The 21191-nt window shown below is 48.6% G+C and overlaps 1 protein-coding gene across 2 annotated transcripts in view; it reads right to left on the bottom strand.

Moving 5' to 3' along the window:
- Positions 1 to 12857: 12857 nt before the first annotated feature.
- The window catches only part of SIAH3 (siah E3 ubiquitin protein ligase family member 3), a 75302-nt gene continuing 66968 nt past the window's right edge, over positions 12858 to 21191 (bottom strand). For both annotated transcript variants that reach the window (XM_053899344.1, XM_053899338.1), the window contains exon 2: positions 12858 to 19337. In XM_053899344.1, the coding sequence (XP_053755319.1) occupies positions 18669 to 19337 (669 nt within the window). In that variant the 3' untranslated portion in view covers positions 12858 to 18668. The remainder of the gene's footprint in view (positions 19338 to 21191) is intronic.

A 21191-nucleotide genomic window follows, 5' to 3' on the forward strand; every position in this document is an offset into this window, starting at 1 on the left:
GCCGGCTCGGAGTGTTAATAGTGGGGACCGTTCCTCCCTCTCCTTTCTCTCTGGCACCCCCCTCCCGCCATGGGGCAGAGAAATAGGACAACTTGATTCCGCGCGTGCTTGCAAAGTCACTCTCCTTCTACTCTAGGCTCTCCAGATGCTCCTGCTTTGCCTCACGTTCTGGATGTCCCCAGTCCGTCAGGCTTGACTGTGACTTATAGAGGCATGGTGACAGCGTGTGTAGAGCCACCGTTACCAGATTCTGTGGTGACCGCAGCATTCCCAAACCTGCGTGAGTAGGGAGCATGCCCCTGATAGGCCCTGGAGGGAGTTACTGTCAGCATGGGTGGTGCGTCTGGGGGTAAGCACGGGCAGGGAGCACAGTGAACCAAAGAGCTAGGATAGTTGAGTGACAACACAATTGCACCGGTGTCACCCCCGCCAATCCTCCAATCTGCTGACCGGGACCCAGTGTCAGGAAGGCCAGGCGGTGACTCACGGGGAATTATCTTTTCCGGGTTTGCAAAAGTTGCGTGGCTCTTTGCTCTCTGTATTTCTCTGGACTTGCCTTTTGGCAAGCTAGTCTTCACATTCAGCTTTGTCAAAAGTAGCAAAAGGACACTTATTGAGCTCCTGCTATACGTTGGGCCTCGTGCAAGGGTTGAGGAAGTGGTGGTCCTTGCCTTGCTGTTAAGACATGGAGACGGAGACATTTGTGAAAAACTGGAATCCAAGAGCAGCTGGCTGGAGCTATGATACAGACGCAGAGCTGACAGGAGAGGAGTCCGGCATGGGGGAGGGGCAGACACCCTGACTGTCGAGCCAAAGGCCATCGGTCTTACTTCCTCGCAGCTACAGTCACCCTAACTTCGTGACCCCCCCCCCCCTTGTTGGGGGACCATGGGCTTCAAGGGAATTGGGTCTTATGTAACTTTGACAACCGACACAGATTAACGAAGAGCGGGAGGATTTTATCTTTTTCAAAAACATCATCGTTGGAAGCGATCACATCCCTCTGATACGCGTTTATGTCTTCTTAAAATGTGTCTCCTTCCACTGTAATAATGTGAGGCCCTTGACAACAGAGATTCTGCCTCCTTGTTCAGGGCTCTCTTCCAGCACTTGGGGAACAGGGTCAGGCAGTGGTAGACATTCACATGAAATATACAGACCCACCCAGGCAGGCAGCTCCTTTCGATTCAACAAATAGTGATTGACTTCTCTCTCGTGTGCCAGACGCTGTGTTGGGCCCCAGGGACGCTATGAACAGACACAGATCTGGGAGGAGACACAAAACAAGGTACTGCGAGCGTGATGAGTATCATGCATCAGAGGGATTTAAAGCAGGGCGGGCCTTGCGTTAAAGCGGGGGTGTCAAGAAAGAACGCCCCCACCCCGAGGCCCGGGAAGGAGAGAGTTACCCAGATAGAGGTGGGTGGTGAGCGGGAGGGAGAGCATTCCGGGCAGAGGCAGTAGCACGAGGACCCTGAAGAGCGAGGGTGCCGCACACGTCCCGGGAGAACAGAGTGCAGGGAGGTGGGCGAATGAGGCTGATGAGAAAGCGGGATCTGAGCAGGACAGAGCTGACAGACAGAAGCGACAGTAGGCTGGGGGAGCGCCCAGGCCAGGATTCAGACTGGGGTTGGGGGGCCGTGGAGGCCCACAAAGGGGGGAATGGCGGTGTGTGTGCGGGGCACTGCCGATGCACCTGCGTCATTCCTGGTGACAGCTGACTGTGGCGACCATTTTCCCCAGGGACACCCAGGTCCCTAACCCCCCTGCTGACTGAGTTCTGTGGATCCCACTCTTAGCCCGACGAACATTGGCAGTAGAGTCACCCCGACTCTGACAGGACCCCTGGGAGGGACCACAAGGGCAGAAATGGAGGTGGGGGCGGGGTGGCTATGGAGCAGAGCTCTGGAAATCGACTTGGCATTACAACATGGCCTCTTAGGAAGGTGATACGTTTATTCTTCCTTGTTTTACCGATGTGCACTTTTAATTTCTGTTAAAATAACGGAATGGAAATGTCTGCAGCCTCTCCTGGGGGAGCTCTAAGCCCTGAATTTAGCTCCATTAATAAGGCTATCAAGACTTCTCTTCCCTTGGGCTCACCCAACTGGTCTTTTCCCAGAACTATTTTGAGCTTAGCAGGATTTGCTGTTTCAACTCAAATCAGCAAGCATTTCTTGAGCAGGCACTGTGTCAAAGTGCTCGGCATTGAGGGGGATCCAGAGGTAAATGGAACAGTCCTGGCTCAGAGCACACACACATTAGGGGAGAGGTACATAAACAGCTAAACTATGGACCAAGGGGGGATGAACTGGGCCCTTGAATGGCGTTTGAATAAAGCATTCAAGGAGTAGGGGATCTGGGGGCAGGGAGGAGTCACTGAGGGCTGACTGAAGCTTGCAGGCTTCATAGGAGAGAAAGGGAGTTCGAGGGTAGGAAACAGCATAGAGCAAAGGGCTAGAGGAGTAAACTCATCCCATGTACTGATGTGTAGGATGTGTGACGGACATGTGGAAGACAAGCTTGAAAGATAGCAGGAACCCACTTGCGATGGCTTTACGTGCCACACTCAAGCGTGAGAATTGCCTCTCACAACGGTGGGGAGCCATTAAAGACCCTGAAGGAGGAGAGGGACACGGCCTGATGTGTGCTGTATAAAGATCATCTTTCTGGCGGTGCAGAGGACAGATTGGAGAGACAGGCAGTCGGACACACAGGGAGTGGAGTAGGGAAAGGACGACACTTTTAGTATCCAGGTAAGAACTTGGAAAGAAGTGGTGGGCCTGGAAAGGAAACCTTAAGCACAAGCTCTAAGGGAGCGGTATTTTTCAACCCCGTCTGAAATGAAGTTCATAAATAATATAACCAACCTACTCTCGTAACTTCAGAAATTATCAGACACTAAGTACAATATAAAGGAGAAACAGCAAGGAAGTTCTTTACAGTCAAAGAACGTGCATTTCAATATGAACTGGTCAGATATTTTCACCCGTACTAAGACCTCTGTGAAGGCACCACCTGAAAATAGAACATGACATAGTGTGTGGAGCATCTTACGTGGCAGTCTGAGTACCTTGAGCGATGCCGCCATTTGCGATGTAATTTTCTGAAAGGTGGGATGAGACGTGGGGAGCCAGTGGTATAGGTGGGGTGGACTGGAAAAGCCAGCTGAGGAAAAGGGAAGGGTTTAAGATGCCCCTGGGGCTTCTAGTCCAGGTAACTGAGAGGAGAGTGTGGCCTCTTCCAAGACAAGGAACTGAAGGAGGAGGCAAGGTTTGTTAGGGGTGCCCCCTGGCAGGCAGAGGCTTCAGGTCCGTGTCGACCTGGGTAAACTGAGTTTCAGGCGCCTAGCGGAGCTCTCTGTGTAGTGTTTAGGAATTTCCTGGAAGTCCACGGCATCAAACGTGGCGGAGAGTTTGGGGGACGACGAAGTCTGGAAAGCGGCTACTGTATCTGGCAATAAGGCGGTAGGTAGCTTGTGACTTGAGAAAGCTGAGGCGGTAGTTGTGAGGGATGAAGCTGAAACACGGAAAGGAAGACACTGGAAGTGAATGAAGTAGAAGCAGCAGACTTGAAGAGTCTGGACTGTTGGAAGGAGGGGGAGTGGGAGATGCGTGTGCACGCAGGCTGTGTGTGTGCGTGCACGCACGGGCACGCGCACAGAGAAATGGATGGGGAGAGAGAGCCAGGGATAGAGGAGAGTGAGGTACGATGCATTTGGCTTGAGTTCTACCTAGAACTTAAGAATTATAGCAACAAAACTGGTTGAATTAATAAAAGCACTATCCAGGTTTTGTTTGGTTTTGTTTTTTTAAAGAAATTTACAAGGCATCTAGCCCAGTGTTCCTGGTACGCATCGTGGCCACTTTAATATTGTCAGTCAAATCTAGGAGTTGGTTGGCCTTCCAGTAAAATGGCTCATTAAAGGATTCAGTGGCAATTTAATTCTTGTTTTCTAACAACCAGGCCAAAGGATCTGGTGGCAGAGAAGGCCTCTCTTGGGCTAAGGCTCCTAGAGGAGGCAGTGGGCAGATTGCAAATATCGTCTCTCCATTTGGATATGGGCAAAGAAAAATGTTGTTTTTTTTTGTTTTTTTTTAAAAAAGGTCCATCCCAGGGTACCAGCATGGAGACCCATGTGGGGGTGAGCCCTAAGATTCAAATACTTACAGGCTCCCATTCTGAGCTCAGTCAAGGGCAGCGTAGCCCCTCAGTCCCTCCCTTGGGCCCACTGTGGAGAAATTCATCTAATTCCATTTTACATCTCTGACCTGCAGGGCTTATTACATCACCTTTCCTCCATTCACCCAATTGTCTCGTACAACTGAATCAAGCTGACATTTTGATAGGAAACTCCAAGATGGGGTGAGTCTCAAATTTGGTGTCTTTTCCCCTAACATGGTTTTCATTGATTCTGAGAGTTACTCTTTCACAATTCCCACGCAGGGACTGAGACGTTCTTCTTGGCGAGCAGGTGTGTGTGTGTGGGTTGGGGGTGGGGGAGGGGGGGCGGTGGGGGGTAGTGGTGGGGAACACTCTCTTTGTACCAAGATGGCTTAGATTTCTTCCCAGCTTCCTCTCCTGCAACAGCTCAGGAAGCATAAATGGGTTGGGGGATGGGCCGTGTGTCGAATGGAAACGTCTTGTAATTTCAAAGCAACCAAACAAAATAGGTCCTTCAGAATGGTTTTATTTTCTGTGGCGATATAGTCGTGGGCACAAAAATCTCCTCCTCTTCTTTAACCTGCGTCTGTAGCCTTTTGCATTACCTAGTCAATAGCAGAAAATAGGATTTCTCACCTACAGATGGTGAAGAGAGAAGAGGCTAGCCTGAACATTAGGTAGAAATTACTTGTCAAGTTTGATCAATTCAGAGAAAATCCAAATCCCCTTTGAAAAGGCACCGTTGATGTTCCAAGATTAGTGGGGATGTCCTTATAGATCTATTGTTTGGCTAAATTGTCTGCATATGCAGGGTGTTTGCTAAATGAATGATACATTTGCATCTAAATGGTCCATAAATAATTTCATTCTGCTCCAGACAGGATAATAAACAAGCCCCCTCCCCACTGTTGGACTTGTGAGTTGCGTGTGAGTGTGGACTCCTCTCTTACTGCTTTGCGCTATTATTTGACAAGGCAACGGGGAAGGAGTGCACGAATCTATTAACGAGCACCAATCTCCATTATGAGCTGAGGTCTGAGTGAGCCGGCAGCAAAATCTTTCATAATGTGCAGCTTTTGGCCTCCAGCTTCATGGGCAAAAATTTTTAAAAAGACATCAGAAATCAGAGCCGCTGCCACTGTAGAAATTCTGCTTTGCACGTTGGGGATGGTGTGAGGCATTAATTACCATCTGCAAGCTGCTTTTTACGAGAGCATTAAGCACCTATGCCTCCTCTCCAACACGCTGGTATTTATAGCACACATGCGGATGTGGGGCCCGAGATCTACATTCGAGTTGGTACTCGGAGCATTTTAGCTAAGTGGACACGGCCAGGTATTAAGGTCGTGCCGAGCTCTCCCTCCGTGTCCAGGCTGATGAGTTCCAGCTCTTAATTTGGAAGACAGGGAGCTTACGATGGCATTGACAGTTGCCAGTTTCCAGCTGCCATTATGTCTTGCCTGTTATGTCAAAACCGTGACTTTTTATGGCCTCCTTTCATGAGATTTGTGATGTTCCGTTCTTTTAAAGGCTCCAAGGGGATGGTATACCTTGATTTAAGAAAGCTCAACATATTAAATCTAGCTTCACGCGAAAGAAATATAGAAGCGCAGTTATTCACTTTGCGAAAGGATTCACAATGGGATTCTTTCAGTAATAAATATTATATGCGGCACTTAGAATGTGATTTCGTTCATTGTTTCAGGGAAGAGGTCTATTGGCAAAATGCAGCCTACTTAAAGGATTTTGGTGCTTTTTACTTCGGATTATTAACCCTCTGTTCCCCAGACTCCACCGGCATTGGGAACAATCTAGAGCTCAGGTGGCATTTCCAGGGGTAGCCGCTTCTCATCACCAGTTTTATTCCTGGAGCTCTGTTGTGCTTTACCACAACTCCACGAAAGCTTAACTGGACTTGCTTAGGGCAGATGGCAATCCCCTTTCAGTTTGCCCTCTTGACCAAATCTAAGACTGAAACGCTAAGTAACACCTATACTTTGCAGTTTCCCTGGCATTTCGGGCTCTTCATATAATTTAGGGACTTGATCTTTAGGCAAGCGTGGTGGGTAGGACATCTGGCTTTTGTAGGGGAAGAGAAATCATTTTCCCTCTACCTTTAGGAGTTCTTATCTGAGACCCATAGAATAAGAGATGAACAAGAGAAAAAGTTTATTAATAGGTACACCTCCTGGGTACCTGGGACACTCGGGAGAAATGAGTAAGCTGTAGAAGGGACTTGAGAATTCAGGATTAAATACCATCTTAATGGGGGGGGGGGGGGAGGAGGGATTTAGGCCTCTCGGGAGAGTAACTGATTTTTCAGAAAGGTGAAGGAACCATTAGAAAAACAGGAGGGAGGTATAGTTTGTGACAAAGTTTGTCTGAGTGTGATGTTGCCTTGAAGTCTCCTCTCCATGGTCAAAGTCAGTCTGCCCCCATTGATGACATTCTGGGGGGGACATTTATGACAACCGAGTTCCTGTTGGAGGACGTATCTTTAGACAGATAGAGGGAGTTCAGAGAAAGCATCTCCCTGCGTTTGCTCTTTTTTGAGCACCTACAGCTCAAAATGTCAGTATATCAAAGTGGCATATTTTGGGGGGGGGGTGCTTCTCCTGAACTCCCACAGGCATTTTTTGCTACCCTTCCTTCTTCTGGGGCAGCTGTGATAGTTTCCGAGCCTAGTGTTTGGTCTCTAGCATCAAGGTGGTCAAGCAGCAGAAGGCAACAGCAGTGGTATTTCTGCCAGAAGAATGCTGTACATAGCCGAGAGTTTTCTCTGGCTGGCTCTGTTTCTGACTGTATGACTCTTTGGATCTCCTGTGAATTTCCTAATACACTTCTGTTTAAACTAGCTCGAGTAGATTTTATAGTCTACAACTTGGCTGATGTACTCTCCCTTCCCTGTGTGCCCTGGGTGGTTCACACTCAAGGCTACTGTGTACAGCTGTTCAGATTGTGCACTGCACAACTCCAGAGGGCACCATTCACATAGGCTGAACAACTTTGCGTTATGAATTGCTGTCTTCTTGAAAGCCTGTTGCCTATCCCTGAACTCTGCAGCTCCCGCTGCCTTAGTTTGGATCTCACTCCACCACTTGTGCATTAGCTGCCTCCCCAGCGTGAAGGGAGAATTCTCTATAGAGATTACAACTCTTTCAGCCCACATGACCTTCTCCAAGAGATTAAAACTCTTTTAGGCTGGACATATTAATCATGTTCTGTTTTTTTTGCAATTTATGATGCCTTGAGGCCTTGACCACGTGGTGAGGGACTGTTCCTCCCCACGTTAGCTAATTCCTAGAGATAGCAAACAACTTGCCTAGGAACATGCCTTCGGCATGCAAACCTGCCAATCCCGAATCCACACCCCTATGCTGTTTCTTTTATCTGGCACTTCCAGTCTAGCACTGTCTCCCTGCCCTAAATCGCCCCAGGGCCAAGTACCAGATAAATTCAAGACCACCTTGGGAGCACAGAGTCCGCTGAAATGATTCAAACTATCCAGTTCTATACCTGCTGAAATGTTTACTCGGCCACACCCATTCATTTCCCTTAAAACCACATTAAAAGCTTTTGCCCATGCTTTCCCTAATCCTTCTGCCTCCTGGTCAACCCTGGTGCCACCTAGTGTGGCCCTGCATGGCCTGGTGTGCCCCCTTCTCTTGGGAATTGTGAGTAATAATTTTTTCTTTCAAAGGAAGTTGTTCCCATGCTGTTCTTTTACCACACCCAATTAACAAAAAATCCTGGTACATCTTTAAAAACTGGGAAAGAGGATATTTGAGCAGTACTACATACTATAATATTTCATAATCTTTTCTTTTATGATGAACTGGATTTCCCAAGACAGAACCTTTGTATTTTGACTGATTTCTGCTTCGGGGAAGTTCCTTGCAGAAGTATCTGTCCATGCAGTCCCCCTCATTGTTAGAATGAAGCCGAATCCCAGTGTTAGGGACAGATTACTGACCATCATATTCAAAGTCCCCTTTGTCACTTATTTCAGGGAACCCAGCAGCTATCATATCATATGAGCAAGACTGCCTGTGGCTTTCTAGAATCTTCTAGGTCTTCTAGAATCTTAGAGATGAATATATATATACAGATTCTAACAGCTCTCTAACTTCATCCTTACATTTGGAAGAAAGCTCAAAATGCCTGTGTAGTTTCTAGTTATTCTACCAAATCCCCAAACAGGGAATTGCTGAGTGATAAAGAACCCTACGAGGGGCGCCTGGGTGGCTCAGTCGGTTGAGCGTCCGACTTCAGCTCAGGTCACGATCTCACGGTCCGTGAGTTCGAGCCCCGCGTCGGGCTCTGGGCTGATGGCTCGGAGCCTGGAGCCTGCTTCCGGTTCTGTGTCTCCCTCTCTCTCTGCCCCTCCCCCGTTCATGCTCTGTCTCAAAAATAAATAAACGTTAAAAAAAAAAAATTAAAAAAGAACCCTACGAGTTACTTTATGTGGTTATTTCCTCTATTATTCTTTTCCTCATTCAGTACTTCATCCAACTCTTTTCCCTTTGAATGAATCCCTTCTAGCATTTCCAACAATTGATCATCCCACCGCATCTGTCTGAATGTTAATTGTCATGTGTTCTCGTGTAGAAATCAACAAACTATAGCCCCTGGGACAAAGTCATTCTGCTGCCTGTTTCTGTAAATAAAGTTTTATTAGAACACAGCCACACTCAGTTATTTAGGTATTGTCTGTGGCTGCTTTCATATTACAATGGCAGAATTGAATAGTTGCAGTGGAGGGTATATGGTGTGCAAAACCTGAAATATCTGTTATCTGGCCCTTTCTAGAAAGAGTTTGCCAACCCTTTTTTCTGGTAGATAAAATGGGCTGGTGGTCTTGGATATTATCTGTAAGTTCTTCAGGGACAATTTCAAGTTCTTTTTCCACGAAGCATTCTTTAATCATTTTAGCTGCCATCAAGCTCTTTCTCACACCACACCAGTTTAAACCTTAATCATTTCATTGACTCTTCATTATATAAAGCTGCGTGTTGCTATTGGTAAACTGTCTATGAATCTCTCGTGTTTTTACAAGTCTAGGTGTGAACAACCAATTTGCTCCAGAACCATCTTTTCAGGAATTTCAGCAAAGCATGGAGAGAGGAACTCCTTCTAGAGCAAATTTGTTTACATTCCTGGATAGTAAAGAAAGAGGTATTCCCTTCTAAGAGAGATTTGCTTCCATTCCAGGGTAATGCAAATAATCTCTCTCTCCAGAGGGGAGGATGGTCTCCTAATCTCAGGGTTTTCCTCCTATGATGTACCCCACCACTCTGTGTGCAGGCAACACCTGGCCCTCATTGCACCGTCTTTTTGGAATTTGGTTAGGGAACCTGGACCAAAGGTTGCTATTGCTGTGAATAATAAACTGTCCAAACCCAGCCCTGTGGCCAGAGAGAATTGGTCACAGACGTGACTCCCCAGATCAGAGGCAAAGTTACCAAAGGGAACCCTCCCTCCCGAGTGCTTGCTGTAGATATCATCCTCCCCCCACAATAAAATGCATGCAGTTGATTCAGGAGGGCTCTTTCCCTCCTAGGCTGGCCGGACTTAGCAAATAAAAATCCAGGCCACCCAGTTATATTTGATTTTCAGATAAACAACAAGGACTTTTTTAGTATAAGTGTGTACATCATATATTGCGAGGATTCTAAAAGAGATACTAAATTGTTTTGTCACTGTTGTTTATCTGGAATTCAAATGTAACTGGGTGGTCTGTATTTTATTAAACAGCCCTACTCTCTGCTGTCTCCCCACTAGAGCCCATTCTGCAACCCAGCCTCTTCCTCAGGGTGTGGCCCCTTCTCTAAACCAGCCCCAGTGATCAGAGTTTTTCTGAGTCTCCTTATCTACAGAGCGACTTTCCTGGGTTGGTGAATACGCAGAGCTGGATGGTTAGGGAAAGAACCAGCCTTTGGGTTTTGCCCGGCAGCCTGGTCCTCCTGTCACTGTTTGCAGAAAGCAGGACCACGGGGTGGCAGGTGGCCTTGCCTTTCGAATGATCTGGAAGCATTTCGATATTTTGGGGGTGCTTGATTTCCTGTTTGATTGTTTTATTTTTAACCTCTGTCATCCCCAGAATTGTCTGTCGGGTCCAGTGTGAAAAAAATCACAATGTGTCCCTCTCCTGTGTCTTAATGAAAGCTGAACTGGGGCCCTGGAGGGGGCAGAGAGAGTGGGAGATACACTCACCCCCCAGACGGGTGGTAATCCACACCCCCAACTTTGATCCTTAAGAGAGGCTTTTCCCATCGACTCCCTTGCAGAGGGCGTGCAGAGTATATCTTGTCTTGCTCTAGGCTAATAAGAAACCAGTTCAGTGATTTCCTTTTCTCTCACCCCACAGGCAAGGCTTACATGGGGCTTAGCTCTGAGCTGCCGCAGAAAGCGTCCCGATAATCCACATTCCCCCGGGAGGACCCTGAAATGGTGACCCTTCTCTGGCATCTTGGGGAGATTTGCAGGATAAATAAACGCCTCCCTGGGGATTTGCTAGGTAACTCCCTGTCAGCGCTGGGGGCAGAGATTTAAAAATGAGTTACCATTCCAGCCTGGCAGGGATTTACAGACGAGCCCCTTCTGTGTTCATGGGAAGATTCGCACAGTCCTTTCACCGGGCGCCAGGCTGCGGGGGCTGTCGCTGGGTGACCCTCAGCGCTAGGGATCGTTCTGCGCTGGCTTCCAGCAGCGGCCCTGGCCATGGGTGATGGCTTCTCTCCCTCCTCTGTCCCCGCAGCCCCCTGTTTCCATCCCAGAGTGATAGAAGAGTACTTCCCTCTATTACTTGCTTACAGGGAACTCCTACCTAATTCTCTTCTCATATCCTTTTTGATCTCCATTTTGTGTTTCCTTGCTTCTCCATCCAAATGGAACTGTGGCCACTTCCCCAGCACCTCTTTTCCTGCCTTCCTCCTTTTTGTTTCCCCAATAAAAAATTTTTTTTTAGTGTTTGTTTACTTTTGAGAGAAAGAGCACAAGTGGGGAAGGGCCAGAGAGAGGAGAGGGAGACACAGAATCCAAGGCAGGCTCCAGGCTCTGAGCTGTCAGCACAGAGCCGGACGCGGGGCTTGAACCCACGAACAGGGAGATCATGCCCTGAGCTGAAGGTGGACGCTTGACTGACTGAGCCACCCAGGTGCCCGCTGCCTTCCTCCCTTCTTACAGAAGGACCAGCTTCTTCAGGTCACTTCATCTGCTCCTTTGTTTTCTGTGGCTCTCTTTCTCACCAGTGAGCTCTGCTCTGGATTTGAGAAGTGAATGATCAGCCATTCCCTTCACGGAATCCCATGGAAGAGAGTGTTAAAAAACAGAATCCTGGGGCACCTGGGTGGCTCAGTCAGTTAAGCGTCCAACTCTTGATTCCAGTTTGGGTAATTGTCTCCCAGTTCATGGGTTCGGGCTCCACATCGGGCTCCATACTGACATGGAGACCCTGCTTGGGATTCTCTCTCCCTCCCTCTGTCCCTCTCTCTCTACCCCTCCCCTACACACTCTCTCTGTCAAAATAAATAAACTTAAAAATCATAATCCTCGGCTTCACTCTGGACCTTTCTAATCAGAATCTCTGGTTCTGGGGCCCAGAAATTAAGTTCTCCAGATTATTTCCTGAGGACGCTGAAGTTTGGGAATTAAAACTCCAGATCCCAGAGTGGGGCCAGGGTTGGGCCTGTCGAATCTCCCCACAATGCCAGAGCAGGGTCACCATTTCAGGGTCCTCCCTGGCGAATGTGGATTATCGGGATGCTTTCTGTGGCAGCTCAGAGCTAAGATGCATGGAAGCCTTGTCTGTGGGGTGAGAGCAAAGGCCAGGTGGCTGAGTTTCTCCTTCCTTTTGGTGGAGTCTCGCCCTAGCACTAAGAAAACTTACTGCATGGCTTTGAGGGTATTTGGAGGGAAGGGGCAAACATCTGGGACACTGTGGGATGCGGGAATGTCCCAAGAGGGGACGTGGCCTGAGATGAATGAGGGCCTGCCTTGTGAATATTCATGCTGGCCACGGGGTCAGTTTGATCACTTAGATCAATCAAGGCGGTGCCTGTAAGCCCATGTGGGAGCAGGAAACAGGTTCTGGGAATAAGGAGGTAGGGAAGAAGATAGAAGTTAACATGAATTGACAGGCAATAGGATTAGTACTCTTGCTCAGTCCTGATCTTGCGAGTAAGTAACAGTGGCCTGAAATTAAAGAATCAAACCATGAAGGCTCCCTTGACAACTGATCTGATAGGCCCAGAAGTAAATTTCAGGAACACTGTTGTCAGGCAGAAGGAGGGAAGAGCTAAGAGAAGGGGCCCTGGGTGGAAGGGAAGGGGAGTGAAAGCCTGTCTCTTTCTTTGGAGTCCAGTGAGGGAGGCTTTGGTCCCCTCAGGGCTGCCCGATACATTGAAATAGCGTTGGGGGCAACTTTGTTGCCAGGGCTTTTATTCACCTCTAGGAGCGCTGTCTTCCTTACATCCAATTATGACTTTAAAATCGAGGCAAAAATGAAAAGGGGGGGTGGAGATAATGAAACATAAGTCAAATATGGCAGCTGGTGAATTTCTGATAATTACTTTCCCTTGTAGCATTTCGTTTCTGTCCCCGCATGTTGCACAGTAGCCTGTGGGGAGAAAAAAAAAACCAAAAAACAAAAAACCCACCACCACCAACAAAAAACAACTCCAAAGGATCAAGGAAACAGTATCAAATGCAATTTAATGACACGTTTCATGGGAGACAGGGTGGAGATAAAGTAACGTTCATTCTACGTTTGCTTCTTGCTGTCTTTAACACCGTAAGAAAGCCTAGAAAAGTATATGTATACATCAATTCAGGGTAAGTAAAATGATTCTCAATTTCTCTTTCTTATCTCAATGCCGTAAAAAAAGGTTAAAAAAAAAAAGAGAGGGGAGTGTGTATTGTATAGTACTCAAGGTAAAATATTTTCATACAGTATTGGAAAAGACAAACTCTAACCTATATAGATAACCCATGTGATAACCTGATGTGGGAAGGAATATAAAATCAATGCTTATCTACAACAGATCTCTTGGATCTCTTTTCAGTGAGGTTTTTTTTAGCTGGCCATTCTCCAGGTGAGCACAACAGAGAACTCACTAGTTCTTGGAGCAGATCTTCAGAACAAATAATCTGAAAGCCTAGCAATCTGTTGGGAGACTCTACTTTCGATGCTATTTGTAGCTGACCTTTTAATCGAAGTATAGTTTTGTGATGTTTGGTCCATAGTCCCTTCCCTTTCCACCAGAAGTTGGATCCAGGTGGAAGCTTCAGCAACCCTCATTTCTTCCATCCCTCACGCCGAAATCACTGGAATCAGTGTAACTGACTCCCTGTTGACCTTGACATTCTGCATGCTTCCAGACACTCAGCCTGGAGTTCCCTGTGACTTTTATCCTAGCAGGAACCATGCCTTTAATTTGGAAAGAGTATTGGTTAGAGTAGGCTGTAGATTGTGAACAGGATCCTTTGCTGGGATGCAGTGGAGAGAAACAGAGCAGGAAAGTAAGGTGCTGGGGGCTCTCTGTCCTTCACGTGGTATCCCTTGACTCGTTACCTTTTCTGTCTCTCAGCTTTGTGCTGTGCTGCGCAAGGGTCCTATTTTGATGGTAACAGACTTTATGTGACGTTTGAAACCACTGCTCACGGTGCCCATCTCAGATGTAGGATATTTCCCATCACTAATTTCAATATATGTATGTGTGTGTGTGTGTGTGTGTGTGTGTGTGTGTGTGTGTTTCAAAGCAAACTATTGCTTTCGATGAGGTTTTAGTCCACAGGTAGAGATAAGAAACATGACCCGTAAGAACAAGCAACAGGACATTCCAGTCTCTTAGAGCTTGATTTCATTTTGCAGATTGGGGCGGCCAATAGGCTAGTTCTGAGGAGCCATGACTTTTCCATGAAATTCATCAGGTAGGACTTCCTGCACCAAGAGCAATAGTGCAAGGTCTGGAGTAGGTAGGGCAGGGAATGTGCTTGAAGTTGCTTAGAAGCCCCAGACTCCCTTCTGCAGAATATTTTGTGTTTTCCCAATAATTGGCTGTTCGGCTAGCTTGACCGTAACCTGGGTCTCTGTCGGTGTGGCCAATAGGATTTTGCTTCTCCTTGCAAAGTCCCCTCTCCTCCACAATGCCGTGTGCATCCGAGATGTCTTGGCAATGGTGGGCTGGTAAATGTTTAACATCTAGTTCTCCTAGGGGGAAAGGTCCTGGCTTATAGCTCTTGGCAGTTGCCAGTGGTGTCAACACTACCACCACGGCCAATTTCAAGCTATGGCTGTGACGTCACTTGGTTGAGGGGGGGTTGGTAGCACGTCAGTGTGTACTATGTTCACCATACAATTACGACAGATGTCAAGAATCTATACATCTACATATCTAAAGAGCACAGAAAATAATGGAGTCCTGAAATAATTAGGAAGTGCTGAGTTTTTAGTATTTGTTAACTTCTGTTTTTAATATAACCAATTATACATTGACGATTTAATTTTTAGTAATGGCCGTGCTTAATCAGCTCGCAGAATTCCTAAACCGTGTGACAACTGGTTTCCAAAGCAGCTGTAGCACACCAGCCTGTCTTGGGCTGGGAAAAGCAGGGGGAAAAGGAGAAATCAAAGGGCACAATTAGTACTAAAAGGCCTCTCTGCCATTCAGAGTTTCTGACCCTTGGGTCCGAGAATTCCTACAAATAACACAAGTTGTTATTGATCAGAAGCAGCCTGGACGTGGGAGCAAGACCCGTGGGCTCCAGACCCAGCTCTACCACTTGCTAGCCGTGTGGCCTTAAACAAGGTCCTAACTCTCTCAGCTTTAAATTTCTCATGGGTGCAATAACGGTACCCATTTCGTAAGGCTGTTATGGGATGAAAGGAGATACTATATTCAACATAGTCAACCTACTGGGTCACAAACCCCCAATAAATGGTAGCCATGGGCACTGTTATTAACCTGGCCCCTTTCTAAAATGTCCCAGGTAGGCGCCTGGGTGGCTCAGTCCGCTGAGTGTCTGGCTTCGGCTCAGGTCATGATCTCACAGTCTGTGGGTTCGAGCCCCGCCTCGGGCTCTGTGCTGACAGCTTAGAGCCTGGAGCCTGCTTCTGATTCTGTGTCTCCCTCTCTCCCTGTTCCTCCCCCATTCATGCTCCGTCTCTCTCTCTCTCTCCTTCAAAAATAAATAAAAACATTTAAAATGTCCCAGGTAGCCGTGGGTAGTGATGGGATCTATCTCAGATGCAGATTCAGGCAAAGACTGTGAAAGACAATCTGCTTTGTATGGCCTGACCTCCATTTCAGCATCCACCATTTATGTAGGCCTCCCTCAAGGGGAGGAATGTCCACACCTCCTGAAAAAATCGTTCTCACAAATGCCTGAAATTTAAATACCGGTAACTCATTTCTAGCTGTAAGTGTGGCTTTCTCCCTAGGCTTTTAAAATACAGACACTCCTTAGCAGGTTGAGTCATCAAGTCAGCACCTGGGTGTCAATGAGGCAATGGGATCCCTGGGCTATTCACTGGACAGATTCCTGGAAATCTAAGAAAGAGGACCCTGGAGTAGGTAATGATCCCGAAGACTCCACAGCTAGTTCTCACTCCCGCCACCCCATCCCCTGCTTCCAGGTTGACCGCTTCTTCAAGTTGAGCTGCCATCTAAAAGCAAATCCACTCCAGTCTCTCTCTCCCTGATCCCTCAGGTATCCCAGAACAAAGACCCAGTTGACCCTCAGGCCCACAGTCCACTGATGAGGCGGGAATACTGCTGAATATTTGGGGTCGGTCTTTTTCAAGAATACCAAATCTGTAGGCAGTTGGCTAGGTTCTAGTCATGGTCCCACCCACTTGACGTGTGACCTTGGGAAGGTCATTTCGTGTCTCAGAATCTCTCATTTTTTCTAGTCTATCGAGGATGCCAATAAGGATTAACCCGAGATTCAAACGAGGGGGCCCTTTGTGGTTATAAAGCTCCACACCACACACTTTGTTCGTATCGTTTTCAATTCTCTATTATCTTTTTGTTTGCTCTCTTTTCAATTCCTCAACATCTGGATATGGAGAGGCAGGCCTTCTTGGGAGCACCATAGATGAATGCAAATAAAACATTTCTACCCTTAATTCTAAACATTCCTAGGAACCCAAATACCAGTTCCTATCTGGGGTCACTTATTCATAATACAGTCTTGTGTGCAGTAATAATCACCTGAAGTTATTCCTAGTCTGGCTCAGGTAACAGCACAAGAAGGCAGAGGTGATGTTTGCAGGAATCCTAAGGCCCCTGTGAACTGAAATTATATTCTTGTTGAGGTTTTGTTTGTTTGTGTACCTGGGGCACCTGTGAGGCTACAATAAATGTTTCAGAGTAGTTGAGTATCAGAAACCCGGGAAGGGACTGTGGCTTCCCGAGGTGTCAAACTTACAGGCAAGGGGATCTGAGGTTTGGAGGAAGGACCTGGGAATAAAGGAAGGAGCCAAGCGGGCTAGTCTCTCCCAGCACCAGCCAACCAGCCTCAGCTTGATTCCTGGGCTGTGTGGCACGAGGGGAGAGCTGGTGTCCTGGAAGGATCTTCTGATAGAGCAAACAGGTTACAACCCTTTCCTTGGGACTGTGACCTGATGTTTGCCTCAGCCAGCGACATGATGTTTACGGGCCCCCTTAGGGTCTAACCTAACAAAAGTCTGGCCCCAGGGTCTGAGCGGTTGCTGTGTGACTAGAGGGGGTTGCATTATGAAATCTACTGACCGGTGCTCGCGGTGTGGGTTGGCAGAATAGGTGACTGGAGGAATACCGACTTGGGGGGAGAAGGGTGTTGTGTCTCAGGATCCAACACTTTTGGTGAGGGAAAGACTTGCTGATGCCAGGCCAAGCCGTCTGAAACGAAGGACTCGTTTGGAGGCCGGCTCGGATGCAGCCAAGACGCCGAGGGAACAGGGCAAAGAGCAACCTCTGGGCGGCCCAAGGCCCGCTCGGTTCTAATGAGCGTTGTGTGGGGTTTGGGCGCCATGCTTTTCAGCGACTGGAGAGTAGCCAAGGAGAGAACAAAACAGCGAACAGCGGGGAGAAGAGGCCCACTGGGAAGGCCGAAAGGTATTCACCTTTGGACAGAAGAGACAAAGTCGATTAAACACGCGTACTTTCTTCAACTACACGAGAGAGACTTCCACAAGAAGGTGCTGAATTGTTGCGACAGCCAAATAAGAGAAAGCAGTCTACAAGCAAGCAATAAGAGAAAGCAAATAAGAGAAAGCAATAACAAGCAAGATGGATTTTGTCACCTTTTCATTCACGCTGCAACAGGGCGCTGAATAATAGTTGACCAGTGACAACGTTTGTGTGCCGAATGGGGCCCTTGGAGCACTTTGAAAGTAAGGAAAGAGGACCCCTTTTCCCCTGTCCTAGGCGTACGAGTGACCTCTGACCCCCGGAAGTCAGAGGTCCCCTGCACACCCTCCAAATTCCTTATGTTTGATGCTAAGTCGTGGTTCCGCCTTACTGACTATCAAGAGTCAAGTGGGTCCTTTGCATGATACCAAAGTGTTCTACCCTAGTGAAAAGATCAATGGATTTTACAATTTGATAATAAAACTCTCTACAGAGAGAACGCCCTCCCCGAGCTGGGAGATTAATTTTATCTTTTGTTTTCTCAGCTGCTTCCCTTCCCTTGCATCTTGCCTATTCTTCTTTCCTACTCACTCCACAGAGGGCAAAGAGGTTTTCACAAAATCACAAAAACCAAGAGGACTTTGATTCCAGAGCAAGAAACCATGGCCCAGGCCGACAGGAAGCCCACAGCAGCCCGCCCAACAGAGGGTTCAGCATCTGTGCACCCCCTCGAGCCCCAGGATCAAACCGGAGGGCTCATGGCGTCGTGGTACCTCCAGCCCGGTTCCCTGGCCTTCAGAGGTGATGCCACGTCCTCGTGTCCAGGCAGCTTAGCCCTGACCCTAAGGTTCTGGGACAGCTGGGAAGCTGTCAGAGTTGCGTCTGGTTGGTCTGGAATACACCTCAGAGCTGGCCAGGTCCCCTTCCCCAACCTGCTGTCCTCACACAGTTCAGGGCTGGCTTGGTCCAAAATAGACTGAAAAGAGAAGGAAGAAATGATTGGGACACCAAATCTCCTTTCAACCCCAACGGTCCGCTTTGCAGTCTCGGTGGCTTTCGCTCATTGGGGGAGCAGCGGAGGAGGGACCTGGGGGTGGCAGGAAATAACCCTCCTGATCAAAGTGGATTAGAAATGCTCTAGAAAACTCTACCGACAAATCAGGACAAACATCACACCAAGGTCTTGAATCACAGGATGTTTACCTATTAAAATGCCCATGGCAGACAAAGACTAAGTACCACAAAGTACCTGAGACAAAAAAAAAGAAGGGAGGGAAGGAGGGAGAAGAATAAAAAGGAGCCTGGAGTCCCGGCAACTGGGGATCCCAGGGCCACAGGCAGAGTGTCTTGGCGGAGGGGGGGCCGTGCGGGAACGTCAGTTGGCCTTTGGCTTCACACCTCGACTTCTGCGGAGCAGACCTCGGCGGCGGTGATGGCGATGCCGATGGCGAGGCTGCCGTTGTCGGAGAAGAGCTGGGCCAGGGAGGTGTTGAGGACGAGGCAGTCCCCATCAGTGATCACCGAGTCCACGCACTCGAGCACGGACCGGGGGGTGGCCTCCCACTTGAGACGCCGGTGGTTTCTGTTGAGCTCCAGGCGGTAGGTGAAGCAGTCGGCCTGGGTGGGGGTCCCGATCAGCATCATGGTGGCAAAGAACTGGGGGTGCCCTTCGTGCCTCTCCTGTTTCCTGAGCACCAGCAGGAAGTGGTGGCCGAGGCAGGAGTGCATGATGATCCAGTCGGCTGGGGCGGGGAGGTGCATGTCCGTGGCCAGGAAGACTATCTCCGCTCCCTGAAGGATGTCAACCCTGTGCATCTGCCGCAGGTGGGGCACCACCACCTCCAGGTGGCCTTCCCACTGGCAGGAGAACAAGGGGCACATGCAGGGTGTCACCTGGGCGGCGTGCAGCCCCGCCTCCTGGTGGCGGAGGTGGTGGGGGCGGGCGTGGTGGCGGAGGTGGTGGTGGGGGCGGTGGGGGCGGTGGTGGTGGGTGAGGTGGTGAGGGGGGAAGCCGCCTTGCTCTGGTGCGCTCTGAGTGACGGCGCGTCGGCTGGACACATACTGCGGGAGAGAGGAGAGTGTTAGTGGCTGAGGCCAGTCCCTCAGCCTGGCTGAGACTCCCCAGGTTCTGCCAAGAGTGGAAAGCAGACGGCGAAAGCTTTGTTTCTTAAAAAAAAAAAAAAAAAAAAAAAAAACCAAGGGGCGGGGGCTACCCGGGTGGCTGGGTCGGTTGAACATCCGACTCTTGATTTCGGCTCCGGTCACCATCTCACAGTTCGTGAGTTCGAGCCCCACGTTGGGCTGGCCATGCAGCGCCTGCTGGGGATTCCCTGTCTCCCTCTCTGCATGCCTTCGCTGCTCCCCTGAGCACACCATGCGTTCTCTCTCTTTCTCTCTTTCTCAAAATAAATAAATATTAAAACCACCACCCCACCAGAAACGAGGGGAAACTGCCAGCCTGTTCTCCAAAGTGGCAGCACCGTTTTATATTCCCGTCGGCCGGGTAAGAGGATTCCAGTGTCTCCCCGTCCTCGCCAACACTTGTGATTATCCGATTTGACAGATGCTTTCATGAGACACAATTAAATTGTTCTGAAGGTCTTGCCAGATCTAGGTGCTGAGACATTGTTAAATCTTCTCCACGTCGTGTCATTTTGGTATAGGATCTAAATTGTGCCAATTAAAAACGGAAGCTCCTGCAAAAAATTCCTTTCGCGAAGAAGATATTTTCCAAAGCTAACAGCATGTTAAAAAAAAAAAAACAAAAACAAACCCTTAAAAAAAAATGAGGTAGATGCCTTGGGTGGTTGAGATTCTGAAACTTCAGTCCAAGAAAAGACAATATTTATGTCTTTCTGATTCCTTAACAAAATACTGAAACAAATAGGCAATTTCCCCCTTCAACGTGCATTATGATGGTCATTAGTCATAAAGACAAAAAGCAATTTTTTTTTTTGCTTTTTTAATACCGCTAATATTTTTGTGCAGGCATTAGAAGCCAATGGAATTCCTCCCCTCCCTTTCTTATCATTGATATTATTATATTTTTTTACGTTTAATTATTTATTTTGAGAGAGAGAGAGAGAGAGAGGGAGAGAGACAATCCCAGGCGGCTCCGCACTGTCGGCACAGAGCCCGACGTGGGGCTCGAACTCACGAACTGTGAGATCATGACCAGAGCTGAAATCATGAGCCGGCTGCCTAACCGACTGAGCCACCCAGGCGCCCCCATTGCTATTCTTATTAGAACAACGCTGCGGTAAGTGCCTGTTTGTCCTTCCAGTGCTGCCAGGGGTTGTGCCGTGTTGGGTGCCCTCCCCTGGGTCCTCAGGGGTTGTGCTGTGTTGGGTGCCCTCCCCTGGGTCCTCAGGGGTTGTGCCGTGTTGGGTGCCCTCCCCTGGGTCCTCAGGAGGGATGCAGAGCTGATGATGTGCAACTTGGGCCACAGTTCCCAGGGAGGGAGCCTCATCTGTGACTCCCGGGACTTCGCCCTTACCCCCGATCGCCCCCCCCCCCCCCCCCCCCCCCCCAGCGAGCACATTTCTGCCCTGTTCCAGGCTCACTGCTCCAGAGCAGCTTCCCAGGGGCTCAATGCGAGGAAGCCTCCACCCCGAGACTCTCCCGATCCTTTGTTCCTCGTGGCAGTGTGTCCACAAACACCCGCCCCTGCCCCAGGAGCTGTGATGGCTCTTTCTGATCAGGTATCAGTAAACACTGATTGAATACCTTCTCTGGCCGGACCGTGAGGGTGCTTAGGGGGATCAGCTGTGAGCAGGATGAACTGTGTTTCTGGCTGTGGGTGGCAGAGACATCAGCGTGCGCCTCATTAATTGTGATTTTCGCAAGGGTCCTCCCTGTGACCCGAGGACTACGGTTCCTATTTTTCAGTTGAAGAAACCGGCTTCCGTGGTAGCG

This window comes from Panthera pardus, unplaced genomic scaffold, assembly GCF_024362965.1.
Source record: "Panthera pardus isolate Hobbes unplaced genomic scaffold, ASM2436296v1 HiC_scaffold_1, whole genome shotgun sequence".
NCBI lineage: Eukaryota > Metazoa > Chordata > Mammalia > Carnivora > Felidae > Panthera > Panthera pardus.